The sequence below is a fragment of the Arachis ipaensis genome, chromosome B7 (assembly GCF_059453495.1).
Source record: "Arachis ipaensis isolate K30076 ecotype BB chromosome B7, ASM5945349v1, whole genome shotgun sequence".
In the NCBI taxonomy this organism is placed as follows: Eukaryota; Viridiplantae; Streptophyta; class Magnoliopsida; order Fabales; family Fabaceae; genus Arachis; species Arachis ipaensis.
The window spans coordinates 126,764,709-126,787,017 of record NC_142442.1 but is presented as its reverse complement, the minus strand read 5'-3'; the positions used below and the strand labels follow the sequence as shown (position 1 = coordinate 126,787,017).

The 22,309-nt window shown below is 34.1% G+C and overlaps 3 protein-coding genes across 3 annotated transcripts; 2 read left to right on the top strand and 1 right to left on the bottom strand.

Moving 5' to 3' along the window:
* Window positions 1-901: 901 nt before the first annotated feature.
* LOC148554058 (phosphopantetheine adenylyltransferase-like) lies at window positions 902-6,333 on the bottom strand. The gene is made up of 6 exons (XM_088494092.1): window positions 6,301-6,333; window positions 1,912-1,970; window position 1,668; window positions 1,441-1,535; window positions 1,139-1,208; window positions 902-1,036 (listed from the first exon to the last, which is right to left on the bottom strand). Exons 1-6 carry the CDS (start codon window positions 6,316-6,318, stop codon window positions 920-922), a joined length of 360 nt encoding a protein of 119 aa, XP_088350218.1. The 5' UTR covers window positions 6,319-6,333; the 3' UTR covers window positions 902-919.
* A 13,838-nt stretch (window positions 6,334-20,171) lies between these two features.
* On the top strand, window positions 20,172-21,435 carry LOC107607634 (uncharacterized). Its single transcript, XM_016309562.1, has 3 exons — window positions 20,172-20,495; window positions 20,564-20,752; window positions 20,863-21,435. Exons 1-3 carry the CDS (start codon window positions 20,172-20,174, stop codon window positions 21,433-21,435), a joined length of 1,086 nt encoding a protein of 361 aa, XP_016165048.1.
* Window positions 21,436-21,900, top strand: LOC107607632 (uncharacterized). The gene has a single exon (XM_016309561.1). The coding sequence runs from the start codon at window positions 21,436-21,438 to the stop codon at window positions 21,898-21,900; it is 465 nt and encodes a 154-aa protein (XP_016165047.1).
* The last annotated feature ends 409 nt before the right edge of the window (window positions 21,901-22,309 follow it).

The window sequence follows — 22,309 nt, the reverse complement described above, 5'->3', positions numbered from 1 at the left end:
AAATAACACAATATTATGCATTAGTCTAAAATCTTATGCATTTTAAACATAAAACATTAACTTATACTCTTATAATAATTAATAACACAAAATATTAAGGTTTATAATACTTAAATTCCACATAAGAATAACTATTATCCATCACTAATAACACAAAATATTAATTGTGTATGATGACCGGGCCACCGGGCCGACTTCGGGTGACCCAACCCATGGCCCGGACCCGACCCAAAATAATGATCGGGTCTATTTTTGAGACCCTTACCCGACCCTAAATCCGATGAAATCACACCAAAATAGCTCCTAAAGCGTTCGGGAGCGGGTCGAGTCTTCGGATCAGACCGGGCCATGCACACCCCTACGAAAAAGTATGATAAAACTTTTCATCTAATAAAATAACGAACAATCGTTATCCTTAGTAAAATTTTAAAACCCAGTCATTTGACTCTTTGATTTTATCCGATGTGTCAACTCCTCTTTCATTCTAGCATTGGATATCTCCTTCCGGAATATGAGATCTCAATATATTGTCAATACATTATCAAAAAATATTATCACATACTTATATTTGCAATTACTTTAAAGATAATAGAAAAATTAATTCTAGTACAGAAAAACCATTCAGTCAAAATGTGTAAAATCAACGTTCGCTTGAAATAAACCACCACATGATTTTTGCCTTTTATCTAATGTATAGTCACATTTCAGTAAATAAATTCAATGATACAAATATTATCTGCAGAGAGAAAAGTTCTTCCTTCTCAAGGATATGCGAGTTTCCCCCTATTTTTCCCACTCCTAAAATGTTTCCTCCATTTTTTGAACTCTGATGAAACAACAACTTGCATGTTGCAATCATGGGCAATATAAACTATGCTTGAAAAATAATATGTGTATAAGCTGAATAAATTTTTTCTTACTAAGTCTGTGATATTGTGCTTTGCTGGTTGACATTTTCAGCCTCAAACATCCTTAACATTGATGAACTCAGGTTAACTTCACCTGAACCTCCAGAGACCAAATCTACAACTTCAATCTGCATAAGATCCACAGAAACAATTTCTAATATGTCATAGAAACGTTTTGACAAATTAGTTTCTTACTTTTCTATGTTAAAAAAAACAATAAACAGCTATACCTTAAACTGTGAAAGACCTCTTTCAGCTCTTTTTCTGTTTACTGCTAATCCTCCGAGCACTGTCTCTTTGCTGTATGAGAACCAACATGAGTCAGGTATCAAATAAATCAGTACTGACAATTTGAAAGTCATAAAATCACTGTGTATACTACAATTATTAGAAACCCAAAAGAACTCACAAAATTGTGATAGTAATGAACTTGCTCGGGTCTCTATCAGAACAACATTCTAATGATCATGATCATCAAGATCCAGAAACAACAAAATAAAACCGGCATAACACAAGCTTGCAGACTTCAAACCTTACAACCACAGCCTCCAAATCTGCATCCACGATAGAAGGGCCATAAGGATCTGTGATTGGTACAGCTTGCACTTCCAGTTCTGGCTTGATAGACTGCATGGTTTTGCATACCAATTTCAAATAATAATTATTAAAAGATTTTTTTTTCTTTCAAATAAATCTTAAACGATATGCAATTGATGGATGGATGCAAATTAGGACATCATTCATTTTCTTCCCATCCACCCTTAGAAACTAGTAATACAAAGACACACCACTTAAAATAGACATGCATATGTCAACAAAATAATAAAATAAGTTCATCCATCATGAAGAGGGTAAGCTTTTCTTAGCTAATAATTATGCACGTTTAACAGGGGGCAGGGGGGGAGAAAAAGAAAGTACATGAAATAGAGGAGATTACTTTTGATAAATTATATGTAAGAGCATAAGGAAAACATTGCCTTTGTACCTTTATGAAGATTTCAACTTTATGAAGATTTCAACATTGCGTATCCTTTCCTCAATAGGCTGTAACAGTTCAACAAACTGCAAAGTGGAAAAGGATCGTATAAGGAAATTCCAAAACTAAAAGCAAAAGCAAAGCCTGAAGAGATGAGGGAAAGAGGCTATTTTGTAAGTAAAATCCATACACCAAAAATTATAACTTGGTAATAAGGTGATCTTTCATCTTATAGTTGAAATTACCAGTAACAAGCTCAGTTATACAATGTTTAAACTTTAAATCAATGAGCTCCTATACAATTTAATAGATAAGCTTTTGTAAACATAAAAATATAATTCTCAATTTTCAAAACTGAATTTTTCTCTACCAAAAAAGTTTCAAGAGATAAAAAGTTGAAGTAGTTAAGAGTTTGGTCAGTTTTAGCATGATACTTAGTTTCACTTTATATTTTGCACATTGACTACTGAAAATGAATATATTCTCTGGAATTTGAATTCAGGCATACTCTTCTAATTAATTTGATCAATTCGAAAATAATTTGACTCAGATACCAATAGTAAGCTATGAGAGTTCAGTGAGAGAAGATGACACCGAAAGAGGGGGAAAAAAATAAAAATGAAAAAATGAAAGCCTAATTGTTTTTCTTGTTTTAGCATTCAAGTCTCAACTAATGAATGATCCGGAGTGGATCCTCTCCAGTGGAGAAAAAACTGGATGGTATCCAGTGGAAGATCTCACCCTTTATTGCATTCTCTCTCTCATTTATTGCTGGTCCCACTTGTAGAATTGAAGGTGGGAGATTACACTTTATTCTCTCCAGTGATAAAAAAAATGGAGAGGATCCATTTCCTGAATAATCATGTCCTGGAGGCTCTTCAACCATGACTTTCTACAACACAAACCTTACCTGATTAAAATTAAAGACACAGCAGTGTGGAGCAAATAAAAAAAATCCACATTTTCAATAGAACTAAGGATAAAAAGAATCCAATTTGCAACAAATCAGCCGGTTCAAAAAAGTTAAATGTTATATCAAGGTTGCGAGAACCGAAGTGGTCAATGTGACTGGTTTAATGGTCTAACTGAAGTCGAATTGTGGTTGAACTTATTTAATTAAATATACAATAAAATTATTAAAAATTTAATATATAATTTCAAATATTTAAACTCAATCATTTTTAAAGTAATAAAATTTAAAATTTCATAATGACCTAAGAAAAAAGGTTAATAGTCAAATTCGTCTTTAAAAGATCACTCATTTTTTAAATTAATCCTCAAAAAATTTTTTTTAGTCATATTAGTCGGTGAAAGATAAAACGTAAGTCAACTTGGTCCTTCCGTTGGTAAATAATGACGTGTCATGTTAAGTATCATGTGGCATGATGACATGATAGGTTAATGCCACGTGTCACAAGATGATTGGTTGACGTGTCAGGTCTGTGACACTTAGTACGCCACGTGTCACGTAAAAAAGTTATTTATAATAAAAATAGTCACTGAAAGTTCAGACGTAAGTCATTTTCATCCCTAAAATTTAAAAATTAATCAAATTAGTCCTTATATAATTTTTTTTCTTTATAATATTAAATTTAAAATATTTTTTGATAGTACTAATTTTAATATTATTTTTTAGACTTTAATAAACAAAACTCTCTTTACATAAAATAATAAAGATAATTAAATTATTACAAAATTATTTTGTCATTTGTATTTTAAAATTTTATATTTTTAAATTATAATTTTTTATAGTAAAATTTTTTTATTTAAACAAGTTTATCAAATTATTGTTGATTATATATTTAAAAATTTATATTTTAAATCTCACTAAATAATATAGTAATTATTTTAAAATTTAAATTTTTTAAATTTTTAAAATTATCATTTTTATTATTATTTAATTTATATGGTAAAATTCAATAATTGAAAAATCAATTTGTGGGATCACTTATTGAATATTACTATTTTAATATAGTTTTTTTTAAATAACTATATTTATTTAGTGAGATCTAAAAGATTAAAACATTTAAAATAACTATATTTATTTCGTGAAATTCAATATATTTAAATTTTTAGTATATAACTAGTAGTTATTTAAAAAAAAACCTATATTAAAATATTAAGATTCAACAAGTGATCTCACAAATTGGATTTTCAATTATTGAGTTCTACCATATAAATTACACAATAATAAAAATTATAATTTTAAAAAATTTAAAATATTTAAATTTTAAAATAACTACTATATTATTTAATGAGATTTAAAATATTAAAATTTTAAATATATAATTAACAATAATTTGATAAACTCGTTTAAATAAAAAAAAATTTACTATAAAAAAATTACAATTTGAAAATGTAAAATTTTAAAATGCAAATGACAAAATAATTTTATAATAATTTAATTATTTTTATTATTTTATGTAAAGAGAATTTTGTTTATTAAAGTCTAAAAAATAATATTAAAATTAGTACTTTCAAAAAAGATTTCAAATTTAATATTATGAAGAAAAAAATTTATATAAGGGCTAATTTGATTAATTTTTAAAATTTTAGGGATGAAAATGACTTACGTCTAGACTTTTAGGGGTTATTTTGATTATAAATAATTTTTTACATGTCAAGTGACACGTGGCGTGCTAGGTGTTACTGACCTGACACGTCAACCAATCATCTTGTGACACGTGGCATTAACCTACCACGTCATCATGCCACGTGACACTTAACGTGACACGTTGTCATCTAACTAACGGAATGACCAATTTGACTTACGTTTTATCTTTCAAAGACTAATATGACTAAAAAAATCTTTTGAGGACTAATTTAAAAGAATGAGTGATCTTTTAAGAACGAATTTGACTATTAACCCCAAGAAAAATAAATCTACAAATCACTTATTTTACTATCAATAGGAAACAAATAAGAAACAATAAATCACCCATAAAAAAATCACCTCCTGGATTCTACAAGAAGGGCACGCTGATCTGGAGTCGGATCAGAACTAGTATCTACTTCACTAGCTGTATAGCTGCAAGCCAGTGAGAGAAGCCCACATTATAACCACATAGGTAATAAGAATTAACAACAATGTATTCAGGACACAATTGATAACCAAAGAACTAAGTGCAAATAAATTAAGTTGTATTATTTTAAGATTAACTTATTCTTCTGTCGCCGTATATAATCACTTAAATTCTAAATAAGACACACACACATAGAGCAAATAAGGATCAAATTTTACCATTTCTACTTCTACAAAGTTGATAAGTCACCTGGAAGGAAGAACTGCTTGTGGAACAAAAGGAGTATACGCTGTTTCTCTCTCAGTTGCAAGACATTGTGCCTTCTGAAATTCTTTCAGTACGGCCTGAAAATATTTTGCGAGTTTGACATCTACTACCTTCTTGCTTGCTTGCAAAAAAAAATTTGGAAATTAAAGGCATTGAAGTTCATGGCTCGATCACGGGCTGGACGACGACAGACGCGACGAGGACAGAGACGGCGACGGGACAGAGACGCCAACAACAGCTCCGAACCGACCTTCTGGCGACGCGACGAAAAGAGCATACCTTCAAGTTGTCACCGTCGGCGCCAATAGTGGTGGGGGCTGATGGTGGCTATTTTGCTTTGGTGATTTTCTCTGATAGGGTTAGGGTTTTTCAGAAGGTGATTTTGAATTTGAGAGAGAAAGAAAGAGAGAGGGTGCTGTGTGTTCTGCTTCAGCTGGTTTTGTTTTTTGTTTTTTTTTTGGGATAAAACGGCGCCATTTTAGAGGGTGGGGGTAGCGAACCATATGTTTAAGAATCCGGGTCAGTTTTGTCAATTTATTGATTATTTGTCGATTTGACCAATTTTTTCATCAAATTTTTTAGAACAATTTTAAAGATCAACCGAACAGACTAAAAGACCGGTTTTTAGTTAATTTGATTGAACCCATTGGTCTAATTTTCAGAAAATTATGTTATATCAACACATCCAAATCAAGAACTGTTGAACTGTAATACTAAAAAAGAAAGTCTAGGGGACTAGCAATTTTATTAAAATTTGGCCAACACTTAACCAACAAAAGAAAAATGAATAATCCTGCACTATTAAATATAATCTCACACCATTAAAAATACTAATAATGACTAATTTATGGCTACAAATAACAAAATTTGCTGATCCCCTAGCGCTCTTCTACTAAAAAATAGTAATTCACCGATCACAGTATGATGGGACCTGGGCTACACAGCTTAAAACATAAAATTGAAGATTCAATTATACTACTGTGCGAGTACACGAAAAATCCAATTTTAGACATTGACACAAATAAACAAAAAATTTACTTTCTCTTCTCAGCACAGAGAAAGAAGCTAATCAATTTGAGCGAGAGTAATATTATGATATATGTAAAATGAAAAAAAAAGGTCTAACCTGCTTCTTTGCGAGCATAGGTCCGTCACAAACTCCAATCACAATCCGGTGCCTTGCCAACTATGCTAAAGCCTGCTAAAAAAGTTTCAACATTTCGCATTACATAGATACATAAACTGAAAATTTCTAAATAAGAGAGAGAGAGAGGGAGGGAGGGAGGGAGGGAGGGAGGGGGAGAGAGAGAGAGAGAGAGAGAGAGAGAGAGAGAGAGAGAGAGAGAGAGAGAGAGAGAGAGAGAGAGAGAGAGAGGTGGTGGCCATCGTCCAATCGGTCAAAGGTGTCGCCATTGACGACAGCTTGGTAGGTGTTGGGTGGAGAAAGGGTGGGAACCAGCATGGGATCATCTTGATAGGCCACTGGAATAGTTCAAAACAAGAAAAGACGAACACATTCATGCACCATTTTTGCTGATTTCAAAACACAACTATTTCTAGTTCCAGTGTCACTTACCGTCACCGTTGCTTTTCTTCTGCTGCAGGTTCAACATAACAGCAGAGGCGTCTCCTCCACGATGTACGATTCGAAAACAACAGTCCAGATATTCCGTTAGGTTGGTAATTCCTTAGGCCGTCAAAGGAGCTAGCATAGTGGTTGGTGAGAATACCATAGATGCGACTATATGCGTGCCAATTATAATATTAGTATGGGAAATATTATCTGACCAACAAATATTATCATTTTTTATCAGTATTTAGCCAATAATAATTTGTATTTTATAGATGTTTTGCACACAAAGAAGCATATAATTTATATCTATATTTACTAGAATTTTGAACACATGAATCAATACAGTTTGCACCCATATTTTTTCAAAGTTTGCACACATGATTAGTAAAATTTATTTGTTCAAGATAATTTAGTGTTTGTGTTGACTAAATAATAGTAAAAAATACTAAAATTTGCTGACTCCCAAGGGTTTCTCTATTATTATATTAAGGAGAAATTCCACCAAATTTTCATTATAATTGTTTAAAGACATATTTGGTTTATAAAAATTAAAAATTACACTTTGTGAAGGTAGTTGATTATAGGTAAAACTCTGTCAAAATTTCAACAGAATTTAAAAAAATATGGTGGCTGTTTGTTTTAATATATGCTTGTCATTGTTTAAACTGTGAAAACTGACAATTTGTTGGTAGAGATATCTGAATTAAGAAAACATTATGCTAAATTTTGTTAAAATTGTTCAAAGATATGTTTGGTATGTAAAAGTTAAAAATTACATTTGGTGAAAGTTGCTAACTATAGTTAAAATTTCTGTTGAAATTTCAAAAAAAATTAATATTAAATTATATTGTTTGTTGAATTCTAGGTTGTTTGTAGCAAAATAATTATAAGTCATTGTTTGTAGATGTATGACAGGGATAACAGACAACATGGGGAATAAAATCTGAGTTCTTTAAAGGGATTGATCAGTTTGTTGCATATATGTTCAATATAAAACCTTATAGGTCTCAAGGGTATCTAGGTGTCCATTAGCTAGGGACTTTAGATATAATCTTGCACTTTTATCGTAATGGGTTCAAGGATGGATATTGGGTATAGACTGAATACTAAAAAGTTGATGAGCATGTGGTGCGGAATTTCAAATCACAACTTACTAGCAAGTGCATCGGGTCGTACCAAGTAATAAACTCAGGTGAGTGAGTATCGATCCCACGAGGATTAATGGACTAAGCAAGCAATCATTGATTAATTGTTCTAGTTAGACAAGTTAAAATGAGAGTTTTGGGTATCAAATAACATTAAAGACAGTAAATTAAGAAAAAGCATGCAGTGAATGGTTGAGAAAACGGTATGAGAATAGAGTTAAGGTTTTAGAGATGTTTAAATATCCGGGTTAATATTCAATGTTAACTACCTCGATCATGCAAAGATTGAGTTTATGGCAAATCCTAGGCGATTGAATTCCTAATCTTAGGCAATTCAATCTCCTCTAACCCAACTAATCGTCAATTCCTTGATCAATCAATTGAATTAGAGGGTAAAGTTCAAATTCCGATTTATAAGCCACACAAACCCTAAGAACCCAAAGTGATGCAATTATATGTCACATATCACATTAAATTTAGACAATTAAAGATTTGTGAGAAAGGGTTTCAAGCTTTAATTCTAGTGATGTAACTTTTCCAAAACTCAAAAGAATTCAATTTAGATCAGAGTTATTTTCCAATACACACTAATCTATGGGATGAAGGACGAAACCAATTCTTAAACATAAATCAATGCATTAATCAAGAGTAGAAGAACAAATAATTATTAATCCATCAAAGTAAATAGAGCTCCTAACTTTAACAATAGAGGTTTAGTAGCTCATGGTGCAGAGAAAAATTTAGGAGTAAAAACTGTAAATTGCCGAATGTGAAAAATTAGGAGAAGAGAAGTCCCCTGCGGGAGCGAATCTCTATCCTATTTAAAGTCCTAATTGTAATTGATTTAAAACTTAAATTAAAACCTAACAAATCTTTTCTAATTGTGTTTTGATTAAAAAAAAATCAAACATCCAAGCATTTCGTTGATTTGTTGCACGCGTGTGGTCTCCATTCTAATTCACGCCCTTGGCGCTAAATGCCGCTGAGTGGGTGTTTAGCGCCACCCATACAGTAACCTTGCACGTGAATCAATGGCCTCGGTGCTAACGCCGGTGAGGTGGCGCTTAGCGCCAACTATCCAGAAAACTTTGCACACTTTATGAGGCCCTCGTCTCTAAACCCCAACTCGTGGCGTTTAGTGCCACGTGTCCAGAATTGAAATTGTAGTTCTAAAGTTCCGGCGCTAAACGCCGATAAGGTGGCATTTAGCGCCAAAGTGACAGCAACGTCTTCTCTTGTTCCTCTTCTTTTTTAACTCTGCTAAATTTCACCCGAATGCTACCTGTAATTAATAGAATGCAACAACAACTCAAAGTAGCATCTACTAGGGAAAGTTCATTCAAATCCTTTAACGAATCAACAGAATACTCTATAAATCATATAGAAAAGACATTAATGATGCTCACACATCACAACACCAAATTTAAAGTGTTACTTGTCCTCAAGCAACTTGAACACTAGAAAACTAAAGTGGGTTTGATTAGAAGTCAGAGTTCCCTTGAAGCTTATGCTTGTCCCATGAGTGGGGTTTGGCAACATTGTGATCATGAATGTTTCCTTACTTTTCACTGTTCCTTGAAATATTGGGAATGTCAACGCCTTGAAAGAACTAGAACCCGGATGGTGTTATGAAATCTCACTCTCATTAAGCCCTGATTGATCCTTGAATTCCTTTTTTTTAAACTTAGAGAGAACTTTTTCGTTGACAACTCTAAATGCTCCACGTCTCAAGGTGGCTTTTGATTGTGAGCGTTTGATTGGTAATTTCGGATCAGTTGATACAAGTTACCAGGTGATAAGGCACCCCCGCAGATCTAGTTACTCAAGCCTCTCCTTGACACGGTTGCACCACAAGCATATAACTGAAATCTTGATCCCAAATATCGATGCCCAAAGTCTCTTTGGACTGCTAAATGTCTTGTCTCAAGGTAGCTTGTGTAACAGATTTTCAATCGATAATCCCGAACCAGTTGGTCCAAGTTATCAGGTGCTGAAGCACCCCTCAGATCTAATCACCCAAGTCGTCCTTGGACAATAGACACCACAGGCACATATTTGGATCTCAGCCATTGATACTCAGAACTTTGCAACTTGGCTTTTTTTTTTTATCTTTTCGTCATCATTTTTTCTTTTTCTTGCTATTTCTTTTTCTCTTTCGTTCTTGTTTTTTTTTCTTGTCAATTCTTTTGATTCAAGGATCAATCTTTTGCTCATTTTTGGAGGTGTCATAACACTTTTCTAAATTTATGTTCCTTAAAAATCAACATTCCTCTTGTTCAAGGAAATTCATATATCATTCTCTTAATGCAATCACGATCACAATTATATATAGGTTTAATTACTCTATTGGTCCCTATAGTTTCACGAAATTTTCAATTAGGTCCCTATACTTTTTTCCTTTTAATTGGGTCCTTGCACCAATTTTTTTTTCAATTAGGTCCCTCTTGGTAGTAATTGGCTTAATTTTATAGGGACCCAACTAAAAAAAATTAGTGCAGGGACCAAATAAAAGGAAAAAAAAAGTGTAAGGACCCAATTAAAAAAAATTGGTGCAAGGACTCAATTAAAAAAAAAGTACAGGGACCTAATTAAAAATTTCGCAAAACTATAGGGACTAATAGAGTAATTAAACCTTATGTATACCACCACATGTAACGTGACAAAACAATTATAAATTAAACTCAACTTCTAACATAAAACATTACTTTTCTCTTTCTTTTTTTTTTAAATACTTCTTGAGGACATTACACGAGGCATCATTTGAAAAATATAAAAACATAAAACTAAAAGTAGACTAAAACTAAAGAAAATAGAAAATTAGGAGTCATGCACTAAACAGTAAATACCAGAAAATAGAAAACACGAAAATAACATAAGCAATACAAAAAAGGAAATAAGAATGAAAGAGAACTCAACCACTTTAGTCATCATGGTGGCCATCTCCCTCCTCAGGCTATGCTCCACGTGGTCCTCTCAGTCGCCCTATATCTTGTCTCACTTGGAAAAGCTCATGGCGCTGACTCTATTACTCTGCCACAATCTGATGAAGGAGGATACCGTGGCTATCTTGGGTGACCCTCATCTGCTCAAGGAAGGAGGTCAGCTGCTGCCAATACTCCTGAGGTAGAAAGTAGTGCCCTTGAGGCATGAGAGGTGGTGGAGGAGCTTGCTGAGCTTCTTCTCTGGCTTGTCCTCTTCTCGGAACCCTTGCATACTCTCTTGTCTGTTCCATAATCTTCTTGGAGATCAGCCTCTCAATGGGAATGGAAAAATCGTTCTCCAAGTTGACCATTGAAGCTTCGCAAAGGCAGTGAATGAGGTGGAGGAACGCCAACTTAGCATGTGTGTTAGCGTTGAAGGGGATGTGATAAAGCTGTTGGGGAATGACTGCACCCACATCCACCTCATGTCCTATTATGATGCAATGAATCATGATGGCTCTGTCAGTAGTGCACTCAGAGCAGTTGTTTGTTGGAATAATGGAGCATTGGATGAACTCCAGCCATCCTCTAGCAATCGGCTTGAGGTCACTCCGCTCCAGTTGATTCGGATGGCCATCTGCTCCTATTCTCCACTGTGCACCGGAGAGTCAAATATCTTTGAGCACTTGATCATACCTCCTATCCCTACTCATCCTCTCACTATAGTCGTGCACATATGGGTTCAGAGGTGGCAATTGCAAGGTTTTCCTGACGCTCTTCGGGCTAAAATCAAGGACCTTTCCTCTCACATAAGTGCGGTAGTTCTTCTCATTCACTCCGCGGACAATATCCTTGTATGTAATCCATACATTGCCATAAAATTCTTGAATCTTCAGCTGTCCCACCTCAATGTGTGGATTACAGAGCACTCCCTAACCTCTTTTTTCTATTTCACTCCGGATCTCCGGATATTCATCTGACTTGAAGTTGAACTTAACTTCCGAGATCACCGTTTTTTGCTCGTGATGTCAAAAAAGTGTTCCTCATGCAACTTAGAGGAAAAAAAAAGAAAAGAAACTTCCTTAAGAAGTTTGGAACCAACTTATTACATGGTAAGCTAGCTTGCTTAGTAAACATATCATCTTTAGTTAATCTAAAATTTGAAAAAGTTCCTGGTTATCATTTATGCTCTTTCTTTTGCTATTTTATTTTATTGGTTTATTGTGGAAGTTTGCAAATAGTTACAAACTTGAATGCTACAAGGTCACTAAACCTTTATCTAGTCTTTAATGTGAGCTTCCTGACTTTGTTTTTGCTTTTTGATCAACTAGGTATCAGTGCAAGTCTTTTTCAAACAAAACTGGCAGTAGAGGTGTATCTTTTACGGCTTCAATTACTCATGTTGCCAAGAAATGATCATACCAGCATAAGAATAAGTAAGAAGATATAATATTAGAGAAATAATGATAATTGATCAGAAAATTTTTACATCTCTTGTTGTTTCTTTGCAACTATAGTTTGGTTTATTCATGATTTATCTATCTTATAGTAGAGAAATTTTGGGCAAGAAACCATTGGACAGCCTCACAGAAAAGCTTGTGACATATTTGATCTTCCATTAGACCAAGTAAAGACTTATGATCCCCTCTTGAAATTCAAAACTTCTTAAAACATTTTTCACCCTCTTTGGCATATAGTAAAAGTAGTTTATCTCTATTGTAGGTATGTATTTGGGATTACTATTAGGGATGGCAACGGGTCTTCATGGGGGCGGGGACATGCCCCCCGCCCCCCGCCTCCATAACCTGTCCCCGTCCCCGCCCCATCCCCGCGACGGGTAACGGGGGCCCCGTATCCGCCGGGGTTCGGGGTCTCTGCGGATCTCCACAGATTCTTACAAAAATAAAAAATTGAAAAAAATTTCACTACCAAAACCAATTTAGTTAATTGAATAATAAGCAGATCTTTCTTATCTTATATGAGAATTTGCTTTGCTTCATCGATAATAACTTCAAATGAGCACAAACTTGAAATTGAAAGATTATGCACATCAAACAAAAACTTATGATAAAATTTGTTACATGAAAAACCAAAAACAAAATAACATATAGATTCAAATTAAATTAACTTACATCGAACAATAATCTAGCTAGTACCAGTATATATTATGTTTATATATATATATATATAAAACAATAACATAAAAAAGAATTCAGCAAAATAAAATTTGGTAATATAGAAGAATTAGATCAGAAGAAGCTGAACCCTAATAATGCCATTTTTGGAGCAAAATCTTCAAAACCATAAGACATGTTCGATCGTCATCAACAACAAGAATGCATTCCTTTAGGAATTGGTTATCTTTTTTATCAATCATTGCCATTTTCTCCAAAAGGGGGTGTAAAATTGAACCTATTAACCAAAACAGAGTCTATGAATTTTATAATGACCTAGAAACTAATGAAAGTTTTTTTAAGGAAAAAGATCATTGAACATGGAGAAATAGAATAAAAGAATAAATCCAAAAGAAGATGAACTTTGATGCTCACTGCTGCGACAGAGAAAGGAACGCTCTCGTGAAGACGGCGACCCTCCCGTGAAGATGTTCTCCTTGGCAGGGGCGTCTTAGGCGGCGCGCGACGAACTGACGATTCCTGCGGTGACCTTGAGGGTGAGATGAGGAAGGAATGAGAAGGAGGAGCGCGACGATAAAGGGGTTTAGAGGGCAGCGAACGATGGAGGAAATGTGGACTGGAGAGGTTGTGGTTCTTCGAAGAAGAGAGGAAGTGAATCGGTGAGTGAGACTGAGAGGGAATGAGGCGGCTTAGGGTTACAAAGGCCGAAGAAAAACAAACTAATATATATATATGAAGGGCATTTAAGTAATTTCCTGCAACAGGGATTATACGGGTCCCCACGGGGCGGGGACTCCCATCTCTGCCCCCGCCCCGTTTATTATACGGGTCCCCGTCCCCCGTCCCTGCGAGGAGAAAATGGTCCTCAAACCTGTTTCCCGGCGGGTAAATCCCCGCGGATACCCACCCCGCCGGGAAAAATTGTCATGCCTAATTACTATGCCCACCAGAAGAATGCCTTGATGAATGACATGGACAAAACACTTGATGATGCCAATATACAAATGGACCAAGATGTAAGTCTTCACATAATTTTATGTTGGATTGTACCTTTCTTGATCTTGCCTATACTTTATAACCATTGTTTTTCTTTTGATATCTTACAACATTCATATAAATTCTTGTTGAGGTAATCAACAATACAAATAACACAAGCTCTGCACATGAAAACGGGTCTGCATAGAGGAAAGCAAGTTCTGTTCTTGTCGAGCTTCAAACTCAAATTTATCAAAAATACTTCTTATTTGTGTATGTGTGCCTTTTTATCTTTCTATCTTTTATTAAGCATGATTGAGATATATATTGTGTCTAATGCTTGGTTGGTTCTTTCTTAATAGCTTCCAGATGCCACACCATCGCAGATCAAGAAGTCTTACTAATTACTATTTTGCAATCTTGATAGTGTTGGCAAAAGATGAGATACTTTGCTACTATATGCAAGAATGTGAAAAATGAAAAGTCTTGTGTCATCAAATTTTGCCACAAGTGTCTCTTAAATAAGTTAGTTTTAATATGAAAAAATTATTCCATTTATAATTAGTTAAAAGTGTATAAAGTAAAAAGATAGAGTAACAACTATTTTTGGTTGTGTTATATTAGATATGGAAACTAGAGAGAAGGCAAAAGAAGTGATGCAGCAAGAATAATGGATTTGTCCCAAATGTAAGGATGCTTGCATATGCAGTTGCTGTAGGCACGTAGTTTTTGTTTTCAAGTTTTCATTAATTTTTTTCATTGTTTTATTTTGTGATTTGTATGTTGATATTGAATGAAGAGTGAACTAAGACATGTTGATAAACATATTTTTCAAGGATTAGTGTAAAGACCAAAATTTTTATGTACTGTGTATCACTTTTTGTTTTCTTTTTTGTATGGAATGTTCATAGAGTTTAAGTGCTATAAGTATTTTTTTTTCTTTTCTCATTTTATTTGCATCACGAAGCAAACTTGTACAATAATTATTGATTAATGAAAGAGGCTATAAAATTTCATTTTATGAATTTGTAAATTTAATGAAATATTTCATCATGTAGTAATTAATTTTAGTATATTTATATTGTGTATAATATAAAATAAAATATTACAAAAAATATTACTAAAGATCTATTATAATATTTTTCTTATTGTTAACAAACATCTTTTGTAACATTTTTTTAAGTGTTACAAAAAATATCTATTATAACATTTTTTTAAGTGTTATAAAAAATATCTATTGCAATATTTTTCTAAATGTTATGAAAAATAACTATTGTAACATTTCTTTAAGTGTTACCATGAAAGATCTATTGTAACGTTTCTCATAGTATTACTATAGAAGATCTATTTTAATATTTTTACTAAATGTTATTAAATATTTGAAAAATGTTAGTAAAAATTTTTAGTAACATAGAGTATACTTAACATTTGCTAAAATGTTACTAATATATATAGGTAACATTTTAAAATGATTTGGTAACAATTTTTAAATTTTAAAAAAAGTCAAGTATGTAGTAGTGTCTCTTCCTCCCTCGCATCGTTGTCCTCAATTGCACCGCGCCCCCCGTCCTCGCGTCGCCCTCCTGAAAGAAATATCCATCTAAAAAATTTATCCACATCAAATCAAAGATACATCTATTTAAAAAAAATAAACACCCACCTAAAATAAAAGAAACATTCAATCTATCATTAAAGAAACATCCAAAAATATGAAAAGAAACATCCATTATCACCACGGGGCAGACGAGCGGCTGTGTTGATTCCTCAAATAACGCCACACAGGGAAGGGTTCAGAACGATCAGTGGCGTTGCTTCCAGAGAGTGCGACCGAACGCAGGAAGAGGACCAACTTCTTCGTTCGGAATGCTCGGCGCAACGCAGGAGACAAGAGGACGAATGGTGGTGTTGTTTGTGAGGAGCACAGTCGCGGCGTGACGTATGGAAGAAGAAGGTGCAGTGGCGGCGTCAAGAGCACAGGGCGCGACGCCGGGAAAAAGAAAATGCAGCGGTGGCATCAGTTGCAGGGAACACAAGGGCGGCACGACACATGGAAGAAGAAGGTGCATCGGCAGTGTAGCGCGTTGCCTCTTCAAACGGTGACGATGGCGATAAGGTGCGTGGTGACTGTAAATCCCGCGTAATTTATGAATAATTAGTTAATAAATTAATTATTAATCAAAAAAGTTAGAAAATTAAATGTTATTAATCCAAAGAGATAGAAATAATAAAAATACGAATTTCGGCACTACTTTTAAATATTTTGGCCCAAAATCGGGCCAACGGACCGAACTGGTTGGACTGAGCATGTATTAGGCCCAAGGCCCAACCCATATAACACCAACTCAGCTCTCTCTCCCTTAGAACATTTCATTCCACGCTGAAAATCAAAAGGGGGAGAAGAAGAAAGCTCCAAACCCTTGTTTCAATTTCAATCTCACTTATCTCTCAATCCGGATCTTTGATCGCTGCACCGTTTGCGGCCACGCGATTACCATGTCAAGCTCTACAAAACCCACCGAACAATTCGGTAGGTAAGTCTCGATTTCTCACCCAAATGCTCACTCCCTTAATTTCGAAATTTTGAGCATAGTGTTTTGAGATTTTGTTAATTTTTTGTGTTTAAGATCAAATTAGCTTTGTGAACTTGCTAGGTCTTGTCCCAAACTTCTGTTGGTAAGGTGAGGATCCTCTAAACCTTGTGAAATTATTGATATAGTAAACTCTATGCTGATTTAGTGATATTTATATGGTATTAGATTGAATTATGTGTTGTGGAGGCAAATTGATGGAATTGGAGGTTTGGGAGTGAATATTGGAAGCTTGAGTTTGATTGTTGGTGGTTGGATTTTTCTATTTGGTGTATATTTAGAGTTTTGACATTTGTGGAACGGTGTATTCTGTGACGTTTTGAGCTTAGGGAGGAATCGGCCAAGGTATGATTTTGGTTTTTTGTAGATAATATATAATATAACCTGAAAATTTAGGTTAGATGACCATAGGATAGGTTGAACTATGTAAACTTGATAAGGTTTAGTGATATTTGGTAAAAATGTTGAGTTGTCATGAACTTTTGATGATGATTGATGAGAATGATGATTTTGAGTTGTATATTATTGTAAATGTTGAGCCTTTGATGATGATTTTGAGAATGATGAATTGTATAATTTTGATGGAGGATTGTTGGGGTAGAAGTATTAAACATTAAGAATTAGTATGTTGAGGAAGGTATTGATTGACTACGAAATTGTGGTTAATGTTGTTTTGGGGTGTAAAACCTTGGGTTGAATTGATGTTATTGGTAAAATAGAGGTTTAGAGATTTTGATAAAAACTTGATTTTTGACCAACTTCGGCGGGTCATAACTTGGCTTCCGGACCCTCAAACTATGTCAAACTTATTTTAAATAAAAATTGGGTCCGTGAAGTTTATGCCATTTGAAGGACAGACTAAAAATGGTTTTTAACAAAAGATTTATGTGCGTCGGAAGTTTGGTGTGTAAAAGTAATTTCTGCAGAACTTAACAGCTTTTTACTACTTTCACTGGGCATGCGTACGCGAACACACACGTGTCACAGACACTGGGATCTGCCCAAACGTCTCGCGTACGCAGGCGCGTGCATGCATAAGCAGAATGGGAGAATTTACAGGCTCGCGTACGCGGACAAGGGTCGCGTACGCAAGAATGGCAAATGACACCTCCGAGCACGCGAAACATGGCATGCGTATGCAGAACTCATGTTTTGGAAAAAGTGTATTTTTGTCATTTGAACATGTTTCATAGTTTCTAAACCTCTATAGTTACCTTCTAAAGTCCCAAATTTAGTTTTTAACTATAGTGAAGTAGGTGAACTTAGAAAAGGAGTTACTTGGCAGTGAAGAAAGAGATTGGAAGTAATGATTTATGCTTGAAAAGTGCTGAAATGCCGAATATGTGATGAATGACGGCCGTAATGATAATGATTAAAAGAATCTGAATGACTATATGGCTTATTGCACTTCTATTATCTGAGATATGAGTTTTTCTAGGTAGATGCAGTGGCTAGCCACCACTCGCTCCAGGTTAAGACTCGATACTTTGTTGACCCTAAGTCGCAAGATGTGGCCGGGCACTTTAACTCCCCAAAAATTCTCCCAAAGAGATGAGAAAATTGAATGATTGAGAATTATATGCATAGACTCTTGGGGATGCGCGCACGAATGGACTGTCAAGGGTTAGCTATCGGACATGTCGGGTTTGGCTATATAACCGACAAATGATATCATCAACCATAGGGCAGGCATACATCATATGCATTTGTTTGTTTTGTTTGAGTGTGCATTACTTAGGTTTGTCTATTTGATTAATTATGTTTACTTGCTATATGTTCTACCTGCTGTAACTGCATTCTATCTGTGCTTTCTTTATCTGTATTGTATGTTTATGCAATTGAGAGATCTCTTGTCGGGTGGAGGAGTGACGAGGGTAGTTCCATCGGTGTTTCAGAGGCTGGAAAAAGTAGGGAGTGAAGGATTAAGTTAGAATTAGATTTATAACTTGAAACCTTAGATAGTTTACCTAAAGTCTAGTTTAGCTTATTCTTTTAAGTTTAATTTGAGTGTCAGAGTTTTAGGATTGCCTTTGGCTTTTCTGGGACCTTATATATTATGTACATTGGCACATTTACCAAGCTGAGAAATCCCGATTCTCATTCCATACCTATATTGTTGCTTTCAGATGCAGGTTGAGAGGTACCTAGCTAAGTGTCTGGAGTTTCATGTTGCAAGCAAAGTTGGGATGCTATATTTTGATATTTTGATATATATATATATATATATATATATATATATATATATATACTTCTCCTCTGTATATGCTTTACTTTTGTTCCTCCTAGAGGCTTCATGGAGAAATAGAAGCTTGTTTCATGTATTTTAAGTTGATTTGGGATGTATATATATGTATATGATATTCTCTAGCTGGTCTTGGCTTCGTAGGTCGAGCCTGGAGCTTGATATTTTGTACCTTTGATATTCTGCTTATTATGTATATGAACCTTACCTTGCTCTTACCCGACGTTCTGTTTTTGTGAGCAATGCGCTTTTATTTTTGCAGTTTTGCTTCAGCTTTTCTTCAAGACTCCTCGTTATGAATTTCTTTCAACTATTACTATGTATATATTTTATTTTAGGGGTCGTAATACCACATCAACTCTATTTTATGGTTTAAGTGTAAAGCTCTGTGTGGTAGGGTGTTACCATGACAGCACGATAGAGAAGGGGGAGTGAAGTGGCTCCGATAAAAGGAGAGAAATGTAAAAGGTGAAAGACTAGAATTGTGATGGATAAATAGGGTGTAATGTTTTTTGTTTTAGTGGGTGTGGACAGGGGAGAAGTTTCGTATATTCCAGGGGAGGCAATGACCCTCCCCCCCCCCCCCAAATTTGTTTACAAGAATAAAAATATTTAAAGAGTGGCCCAAAAAGAAAGTAGGCCTCCCCCTTTAGAAAATATATGTTGTTCGTAATTCCATTCAAGAAATGGATGGAAAAGTAGTGTGTTATTTGCATTATGGATAGTGTGTCATATGCTTAGTTGAAAAAAAAAAGCCCTAATCCATATTAGAAGTGAAGAATCTGAAAAGGCAATAACAAGAAGTCAACAAATCACTTTTTCCATTCTTCCCTCTTCTTCCAATCAGAAAACAAAATATCACTCCATATTTCCATTATCATTACAACTTAGAAGATAGCAAGTAGTCTTTGGTCTTCCATTATCATCTTTCATTCTTCTTTCTTTTGTAAGTTATTTATTTTATTTATTTTTATGAATAATATATATATTTATTTATTTATCTAGTTTATAATATTATAATAATAATTTAGATTTTTGAAAAAAACTTGAAGATGATAATTATGTAATTATAATATTATCCTTGTATTGTTTTTAACTTTTTTTTCTCATTATTAATTGTTTGTGACATTGATATTATTGATTTGCAAAAAATAAAATAAATTGAGTTTAGTTAAGTTGCATAATGTTTATCTTATTATCTATGTAAATTCTTAATTGTAGGAATTTAGTTGAATCATGAGCAAGATGAAAACAATAGATACTTTTTTCAAAAAGACTAGTCAGAAGAGTGAAAATGTTTCTAATGTTGTTACATCAACACCAACCTCTTCAATACTTGAGGCATCAAACATGAATACTTTAGCTCCTCACAACAAGATAGTTCAAAGTCAAAGCGCCCACGACTTAATCCTGAACAAATGGAAGTATGTCATTTGGTAAGAGATCCAGGAATTCGACCAATGATTTGGAAGTTTCATCCAAGTAAAAGAGATGAAATTCGTCGAGCTTATCTTAAAGCTGGACCAAATCAACCAATATTTGATAAGTATCCATTCTCGAGCGATACAAGTCATCCTCGTCGTTTTCAAGCTTCTTGGTTTGAATTATATCCTTCATGGTTAGAGTATTCTATTGAAGATGATGCTGTATATTGTTTACCATGCTACATATTTGCTATGAAATCTTCAATCAATACAGGTTCAAATGCTTTCATTGAAAACGGCTTCAGGAATTGGAAGAAGGTAAATAGTGGAAAAGATTGTCCTCTTTTGAATCACATTGGCAAAGGCCCCAATTCGTTCCATCATAGGCAACGAAATCATGTGATGATTTGATGAAACAATTACAACATGTTGATACACTTATGAAACAACAAACATTAGAGGAAATTGAGAATAATTGGCGTAGACTTGGAGCATCTATTGATTGTATTAGATGGTTGACTTTTCAAGGTTGCGCTTTAGAGGCCATGATGAAAGCTCGAGTTCAAATAATCGAGGTAACTTTATTGAATTGTTAAAGTTTTTGGGTTCTTACAATAGTAGTATTCAGAAGCTTGTTTTGGAAAATGCTCCTATATTTACTAAATATACTTCAAGTGATGTTCAGAAAGAAATTCTACATGTTCTTGCTACAATGGTAAGAAACTCAATTAGAAAGGATATTGGAGATGCCAAATTTTGTATTATCATTGACGAAGCTCGTGATGAATCTAAAAAAGAGCAAATGGCTATTGTTTTGAGATTTGTTGATGTGGATGGTTTTGTTCGTGAACGCTTCTTTGATCTTGTACATGTCAGTGATACTAATGCCTTGATTTTGAAAAAAGAGTTGGTGTCTTTGCTTTCTATTTATAATCTCCAAATTGAAAATATTCGAGGTCAGGGGTATGATGGTGCTAGCAATATGAGAGGGGAATGGAATGGTTTACAAGCTTTATTTCTCAATGATTGTCGACAAGCATATTATGTCCATTATTTTGCTCATAGATTGCAATTAGCATTGGTGGCTGCTTCAAGGAAAGTACTTCAAATTCATGAGTTTTTCACACAATTGACTGCTATTGTCAATATTGTTAGTGCATCTTACAAACGACATGATCAACTACAAGAAGCTCAAGAAATTGAAAATGCAAAATTGATTGCCAATGATGAGTTAGAAACAGGTCAAGGTGCAAACTAAATGGGCACTTTACAAAGAGCTGGAGATACAAGATGGAGTTCTCACTTTCATTCTGTTTGTAGCTTGATAAGAATGTTTGCAACTACTCATACCGTTCTTAATAACATTATTGATGATGGTACAACTTCTGCTAAAAAAGGTGAGGCTTATGGTGTCAACAAAGTGCTATCCTCGTTTGAATTTGTTTTTTCTTTACATTTGAGGAAGAAAATTATGGGGATTACTAATATTTTGTACCAAGCATTACAACAAAAATCTCAAGATATTTTAAATGCAATGCATGTTGTTTTCACATCAAAACTACTTCTTCAAAAATTGAGGGATAATGGTTGGTGCAATTTACTTGAGATTGTTAAGAAGTTTTGTGAGAAACATGAAATTGACATCCCTGATATGAGTACACAATACACGGTTGGAAGAGGTCGATCTCGTCAACCAAAGATAACAATCGAGCATCATTATTGAGTAGATGTGTTTTTGGCAGCAATTAACTCTCAAATTCAAGAGTTAAATAGTAGATTCAATGAGGAAACCATGGAGCTTTTGACTTTAAGTACTGCTTTGGACCCTAAAGACAATTTTAAGTTGTTTAATATTCAGAATATATGCAAGTTAGCTGAAAAGTTTTATCTTTCAGATTTTTCTGATCAAGAAAGGATTCTTTTGAATGCTCAATTACAACATTATGCATTTGATATACCGAACCATGTAAAAGATGTTGGGACACTTTCTGAGTTATGTCAAAGATTGAAAGAAACAGAAAAATAAAAAACTTATCATTTGGTTGATAGACTGATTCGCAATGTCTTGACTCTTTCAATATCTATAACAACAACAGAAAGAGCTTTCTCAGCAATGAAAATTGTTAAAACAA